At 52.5% G+C, this 7,750-nt stretch overlaps 1 protein-coding gene across 1 annotated transcript in view; it reads left to right on the forward strand.

Annotated features, from left to right (window-relative positions):
- The window catches only part of LOC120739224 (metabotropic glutamate receptor 7-like), a 106,202-nt gene extending 102,082 nt beyond the window's left edge, over nucleotides 1–4,120 (forward strand). Inside the window, exons 6-7 of the mRNA XM_040040921.1 lie at nucleotides 1,637–1,837; nucleotides 3,803–4,120. Of these exons, the coding sequence (XP_039896855.1) occupies nucleotides 1,637–1,837; nucleotides 3,803–4,026 (425 nt within the window). The 3' untranslated portion in view covers nucleotides 4,027–4,120. The remainder of the gene's footprint in view (nucleotides 1–1,636; nucleotides 1,838–3,802) is intronic.
- The last annotated feature ends 3,630 nt before the right edge of the window (nucleotides 4,121–7,750 follow it).

A 7,750-nucleotide genomic window follows, 5' to 3' on the forward strand; every position in this document is an offset into this window, starting at 1 on the left:
GCCAGCAGCTCCGGGGTGTGAGGTGGTCCAGAGAGGGACTCCTGTTTATGAGATAACATTGAGCTCGGCTCCCTTTGCCTCTGGCAGATAAATATGGAGGGCTGGAGAGGCGGGGCCTCGGGAGGGTTTAAGAGCAGAGATAGGACGACGCCGTCAGTCTCTGCCTGTGACCACATTATCTGGAAGCCGTGCTATTCGCTGGCATACGTCTGCCTTCTGGCCATCCTGGGCCTCGCCACCTCTTCCTGAACAGCACAAAGACTGAAGTGCAAACACCGCTGCTCCCGAGCTCCTCGCTGGTCAGCTGACGGAGCCAAGCACTCTGAGTCGCTCTGGGCTGAGACCAAAGATCTGAGCTCCTCAAACAGAGAGAAAAGCATGAAGACAGACGAGCTCAGGACGGAGACGCCTCAAAGACAAAGACGCGTCCTTTAAACGCGGAGCCAAATGAAGGAGGCAGACGTGTCAGTGCCTCAGAGTCAGGGATGAGACATCAGTGTAAACACTGTACTCGTTCGTATCCATACTTTACACTGTGATGTAGGATTTAATGATACAGACAGACGAGCTGTGTGTGAGGCTGACCTGCTGAGGGGGCGTGGTCTGTGTGAGTAACAGATCCTCTTTGGAGCTTCCTTTTGTTCTGCTCTCTGGGTCAGACTCTGATGGAACCTCTCGGAGTTCATAGTTCATCAGTTTATCAAAGATCTCCAACAGCACTGAAACCATGGCAGAGCCTCCGCCGTGCCTCACAGGTGGCTGCAGACTCTCACTGTCGGACCTGCTCGTACGCACTGACCATGACGTGGATCCATCGCTCCATCAGATCCTTCACTGACCGTTTCTGATGAGGCTTCAGATGATCAGTTGAAGGTTCAGATCAATCACCTCAGACCTGTGTGCTGAGGAGAGCGTACGTGTTTTAGGAGGGTGAAGTTAAAGATGCAGCGTCGGTTAACGACTGAGTGACATCACCATGTACGCTGAGACTCCGCCTTCTCCACCAGCCCCGTAGACCCAGCGGGTACTGCTGGAGTTTCACTTTCAGCACTTTCAGGAAGAGCGCCTTTGTTTGCTGTGTTGTGGAATTTGAAATGGATAAAAGAGGAAGTGGAGCTCATTGAAGAAGGCGGAGCTTGTATTTGAGGGAGTTTTTCCTTCGCTGGCTGATTAAACTGAGCTGCTGTTTCTTTAACGCGTCCTTCCTTTCATCACAGCAGAGGCAGAGACTGCAGTCACAGTGCTGCCTGTTGGAGGCGTTATGAAAGAGCGCGATCGATAAACATTAATAATACTGACTCAGCCGTGCTCACGGCGCAGCTCCTCACCCACCATCCTCACCCACCATCCTCACCCTCAAAGTCCTGCAGTTAACCCACTGTGGTGTATGTATGCCTCTCTGTGCCATCACACACACACACACACACACACGTTTGTCTTTGCTAAACTCACCTCTGCTCACTCACTGCAGGTGAAGGTCACTGTGTGTGTGTGTGTGTGTGTGTGTGTGTGTGTGTGTGAAACTGCTCATTCATATGTTGTGTAATTGTGTCACCTTCAGCAAAAAACCCAGCGAGCGTCAGCAGCCACCTGTCTGACCTCTGTGTGACCTCTGTGTGACCTCTGTCTCCTTCAGGTCAGGAGCGCATCGGCATCGACTCAAAGTACGAGCAGGAGGGGAAGGTGCAGTTCGTTATCGACGCCGTGTACGCCATGGCCCACGCTCTCCACAACATGCAGCGTGACATGTGTCCCGAGAACTCCGGCATCTGCCCGGAGATGGAGATCGCCGGGGGCAAGAAACTGCTCAAGTACATCCGCAGCGTCAGCTTCAACGGTGAGTGGACCGATGGCCGCGTCCTTCTGCGGCCCATAAAGCTGCTCGCGCCCTGAGCTCGAGGCCAGAAACACGCCGCTGGTTATAAACGGCTCGTAAACTTCTGTTTTTATCCTCGTCGTAAAATCACGTCTCACAGCGACTTGAACCCGAACACGCATTAATGCTGACCGTGCACGCGGGCGGGCGAGAGCGACCCAGACCGCTCATCAAAAAACGAGTGTTCGTGTTGTTTGTCATGTTTTTCTGATCCTTCAGTAAATTATAAACATGTTTTATTTGTAGGAGCAAAAAAGGAAAAAGGAAAAGATCGTCTGCAGTTTTCCTCAGACTGAGCTGATGGCTGCTCGCAGGGTGTGTGTGTGTGTGTGTGTGTGTGTGTGTGTGTGTGTGTCTGTGTGTGTGTGTGTGTGTGTGTGTGTGTGTGTGTGTGTGTGTGTGTGTGTGTGTGTCTGTCTGTCTGTGTGTGTGTGTGTGTGTGTCTGTCTGTCTGTGTGTGTGTGTCTGTGTGTGTGTGTGTGTGTGTGTGTCTGTGTCTGTCTGTGTCTGTGTGTGTGTGTGTGTCTGTGTCTGTGTGTGTGTCTGTGTGTGTGTGTGTGTGTCTGTGTCTGTGTGTGTGTCTGTGTGTGTGTGTGTGTGTCTGTGTGTGTGTGTGTGTGTGTCTGTGTGTGTGTGCTGTCCATGGTCCTAAATTTCAGGCTTTGAATCTCTAAAAACAAAGAGTTTGACGTGTAGTTGTGTAGAAGTTGTAGTTGTGTAGAAGTTGTAGTTGTGTAGAAGTGGTCTCTGAGCTGATCACGCTGTTCGTCGCAGCTTCTTTCTCAGGATGCATTCATGCCACCAAACACACGCAGAGTGAACATGCACTGCTGCTCTTATGGTCTGCATCAATAATGCTGCAGCTCATGTCAGGCATCATTAATGGAAATGAATGGCTGCGTATTCAGCAGTTGAAAACAGTTAGTGATGGTGTGAGTGGAGCCTTCACACCTCAGCATGAACACTGCGGTCGCCTCGCCGTACTTTTACTCTGAAAACAGACAAAGCACTAACCTGCAGTTCCTCTGACATCCAGCAGGGGCAGCAGTGAGTCAGTCCCCATAGACTCCCATGTTAAAATAACCATAACAGCCTGATACACAACCTGCTTGGTCTCTGCAGATAATTTAAAGTCTGAATTATTAGGGGCGTGGCCTCTGTGACTGACAGGTGGATGAGGACACAGGCGGCTATTGCTGTTAGCTAGCTGCTAGCTGTCTACTGGGCTTCACCTAGAGTAGGTGGAGCCTTTTGGAGCATGTTTAATGACCTCATCTTCACAGAAGACACAGACGTGTGTGCAGACACAAACACGCAACATTTACCTTCAAAGTAAAGTCGTGCCTAACAGCTCCAACCAACACATGTCAAAAGCTTTTATTTTGAAGGTGAATGTTCTTCATTGCGTCAATCTTCCAGCTTCCTCCAGTTAGTGAGCGTTTCCATGGCAACTACAGGCAGCCACAGCAATCTGGAAGCCACCGAGGCGATCACAAGGTCACACCTGCTGACAGTCTGCACCTACAACCAGCCTCCAGCCGCTCGGGGAACACGTGTCTCCCACAGCGACCTGAGTTTTGGAGCTTTGCAGTTTATTGGCTGCTGCGAGTTACTCAGGTTTCCTGTTTTTCGTTGACTCACACGTTTTTCCTCCATCTGTTCCGTCTGCGTTTGTTTTGACTGCCAGTGGCTCCACACGCCGTTTCGGCAACGCCCTGATTATCAGCACACAACACCTTCTGTGTGGGCCAGCCCAGAATCACAAACTCTGTTACTATTGGTAATGCTGGGTATACTGGTATTACTGGTAATTTACTGTCCTGCAATCGTCTTCCAGCATCTCCGAGGTCATGGCGGCTCATTACTGACCAAACTAATTTAAGCTCTGTGGGCTGATTGGCTGTTTGTCTCTGTTTTCCTCCGCAGGAAGTGCCGGTACGTCGGTGACGTTCAACCGTAACGGCGACGCTCCCGGGCGCTACGACCTGTTCCAGTATCAGTGGAACAACGTGACCGGGCCGGGCTACCGCATGATTGGACAGTGGACGGAGACGCTGCAGCTCCATGTGAGTGTCAAAGATGCTGCTGATCTGAACAGACCAGCTGATGTAAGTCAATGTGAAGGACTCGTGTTGACCTTTGACCTTTGAAACACCTTTAAATGACAGGTGACCCCTCAGAGTTCGGCCAGGAGGTTTTTCACGGCTGATTCAGAGTCAGAGCGCAGCGTCGTTTACCAGGTGTACATACAGAGAGCTGCCCTCATTACTTACAGGTGATGTGCTGTAACCCCCCCCCCCCCCTTCTGTTTTTTTGCTAAGGACGGGATTTGTTGAGTTTGCATCTCACGGCGTGGACCATTCCCGCCTCGCGGGTGGTTTCCGTCTGACTCAGCTGGGACCGCCAGCAGGATTAGCGGGCGCGTTTACACCACATCTGGCCCTGAACACGGGCTAATTGGAGGCTCGGTCAGGCAGAGGAGATTATCTGATGCTGTGAGAGGTTTACAAATTTATTAGGCTGAGTCAGCCAGCCGCAGCGCGACGAAGCAGAGGGTACTGCGAAACAAAGAGAGGGAGCAGCGGCGTGGACTCTCTGCTCCACCCACGATGTTTGAGACTTCCTGCTTCAGGGTGTCTGTGTGCTGCCTCAGCCTTTGAACGTCTCTGGTGTTTTTGGCGATTGATGGGTTTTACCTGGAGTGTCTGCTCCTGTGAAAGTCTGGATCAGGACAGAGAGACGTTAAGAAGCACAGAGCAGACACTAAATACTGCTGAGATTAAATACTCAGGGTCAGAGCGCTCGGTCAGGTGTAGTTACTGAGACCTGGATGGATGGAGGTTCGGATCTGAAACATGTCACAGTTAGGCTGAGTAACCACGATCGCCTCAGTGAAGTCCGGTCTGGAGCCTCTCTCTCTTTATTCCACGCTACGGCGCTGGAGACGCTCTGATATGTGACTCGCTCGTTGCACTTCTCGTGATCTGGACAGCCAGCGAGTCGCTCTTCTTCTTCTGCATTCAGGGCCACGTCTCTGCTTCTTCACAACACTAAATTATTCAGCTGCACAGCCCGATGTGGCAGAGCAGGGAGCTGCTATTCCTCCGTCCTCGTGTTTGCAACGCTGTGAAGGCGACATTTTACTGATACGCTCGGCTCATTTAGTTACTCAGCGTTTTGGCCGTGGATTTTTTTAGATTTGCTCCATCCATCATCTATTTTCCACTTATCCAGGTCAGCCTCAGCCTATGCCAGCGGCCATAGGGTGAGAGGCGGGGCACACCTGGACAGGTCGCCGGTCTGATGCCGGTCAGATTTGTACCAGGGTTGGCTAAAAGCTGCAAGAGTCGCCTTCAACAGGAGGAGACTTCCAGCCTAGACCCCGACTGTGATGGACAGATACAAAGGACAAAGAGGCCACGCCCCTAACAACGCACGCATGTTTCCGCTCATGTTGGTCACGTTTCTGTTCTTTGAAGGTGAAACCGTCTCTAAGTGAACACAATCATTACAAACAAAATCAAGTTCAAAATGGAACAGGGCCAAAAATGAGTGAATAACCAGAAAGCTGAATGTGACCCGTGATGGGAGGAGCTGGTCGGGTGGATGTTCGAGTGGAGGAAACCTCAGCAGCCAGCAGGACAGCAGTAGAAGCTCCGACACACGTTTAAATGTCAGCGTGATCATCAGGAGCTCAGAGTCTGCTGCCCATCAGCGAGGAGGAGGAGGAGGCCTGCGAGGGACTTCTCTCCCACAGATCAGCCTCAGCAGCCAGCAGGACCTGTGCTCTCTGCTGAGACATGAAAGACCGAGCTCAGAGTCACCGCCGACGGTCCTGCTGCCGCCGCCGGCTCCAGGTCACCTTCTCATGTGGAGACGTTTCCTCGGAGACGCCTTTGCTGCTCGTAGAAATCTGACTTTTCTGATCCGCAGACTCTGAAGGGCGAAGACAGAGCAGCAAATATCAGCATGAAACATAAATACATGCTTTCACGTGAAGTTCGTGTGTACGATAGAATAGAATAGAATAGAATAGAATAGAAAATCCTTCAATGGGGAAATTGACGTGCTCAGCAGTGACAGGCTCATGGAGCGTGCAGTCACACGAGGACACGTGCACTTATTCAAATACTTTGTTTGCAGGCTTTTGAAGCTGACAGCAGGTGTTTCCTCAGACTGAAAGCTGCAGACGGTCTCTGTGTGCTGTTACCATGGTAACCTCCAACATTAAAAGCCCCTCCCTGTGCTGTGGAGGTCCCCTGGGTGACCCCTGACCCCGCTGCAGTACCTGCGCTGTCTGGAGGATCCCAGGTCACGCTGCCGGTGTCTCCTCCCACTGCTCCATGACATCAGAGCGCTGAGCTGCAGCTGATCAGAGAGGCGTCTCCAACCTGGCTGTACTGTGAGGAGTGTCTGCAGCTCCTCCTGACCTCCTGAACCTCTCCTCCTCCTGGACTCCTGAACCTCTCGCCTCCTGGACGTCTCTCATCATGGACCTCTCTCCTCCTGAACCTCACTCCTCCTGGACCTCCTGGACCTCTCACCTCCGGGACATCTCTCCTCCTGGACCTCCTGGACTCGCTCATCCTGGACCCTGTCTCCTCCTGGACCTCTCTCCTCCCGAACCTCTCTCATCCGGACCTCTCTCATCCTGGACCTCTCTCTCCTGGACCTCTCTCCTCCTGACCTCTCTCATCCTGGACCTCTCTCCTCCCGACCTCTCTCATCCTGGACCTCTCTCCTCCCGAACCTCTCTCCTCCTGGACCTCTCCTCCTGGACCTCTCTCCTCCTGGACCTCTCTCCTCCTTGGACCTCGCTCCTCCTGGACCTTGCTGTCCTCACACTGAAGTGGTCGCTGAGGAGGGTCTCGGTGAAACGCAGCACCACTTCCTGTTTAAACCCCCAGATGTGGCTGCAGGTGACCAAACTCCTTCAGTGTCTCTCACACACACAGCTGTGAGGAAGACCTCCTTCCCCCCCTCCTTCTCCTCCTCCTCCCCTTCGGTCGACATGTGTTGGTATCCTGAATGCACAAAGCATCGCTCAGCATGCAGAATCAATTTGGCCCTCTGAGGAGCCCGGGCTAATACACGAGCCGTTTACTGGCAGCTAGAAGAAATTACAAGTGATAAATTGAATTAATCTCAATTGAGGCTGGGAATGGGATGAAACGGGGTCTGTGGCCTGGAGAGGATTAACAGCAGATGTCAGGAGGGAGGAGGGGAGGCGGGAGGAGACGAACAAGGGGAGAAATATTGTCTGTGTCCTGTGGTGTCCTTCCTTTTAATGATTTTAAAAAGCTAATCTTTCCCTCTGTGGGACTCTGAAACAGTGTCAGGACCCGCATTAAACTGTCCACTGCAGCTGCAGCTGACAGAGCGCAGGTGAGCACACCTGTTAGCAGGAGGGAGGGGTCACCTGCATCCTGGTGACAGCCTCAGCAGGTTTACAGAGCTATGATTTTATCAGGGCGCCTTTAAAAAGTCTCAAATATGAGGCCTCACAGCCAGGTTTTGTTGTCCTGCACAACCATGTCAACCAGCAGTCCAAGCAGACACTCCCACAACTCCCTGCTCCAGCCAATCACAACGTCTCCGCAGAGTCACCGGAGGCTTCCAGGTCAGAAGCTGAGCCTCAGTGCGTTTGCTGGGCCCCGCCCACGTCTGGTTTTTGAAATGAAACCTTGATGCTTGGCTCTGCCTTCATCAGAGCAGAGCGGCACGCCGCCACCTGCGAACGCCCCAGCCTCGAGCTACAGCTCACAGGTGCTGCCCATACTCCCGAAGCGCCCGCCACAGGGAGTCCAGCACGCACCTGAAAGGGACACAGGTGATTGACATATGAGCCAGCAGTAAACACAATGGTATCGCCTA

Source organism: Simochromis diagramma, unplaced genomic scaffold (genome assembly GCF_900408965.1).
Source record: "Simochromis diagramma unplaced genomic scaffold, fSimDia1.1 OVJJ01000296.1, whole genome shotgun sequence".
NCBI classification, from domain to species: domain Eukaryota; kingdom Metazoa; phylum Chordata; class Actinopteri; order Cichliformes; family Cichlidae; genus Simochromis; species Simochromis diagramma.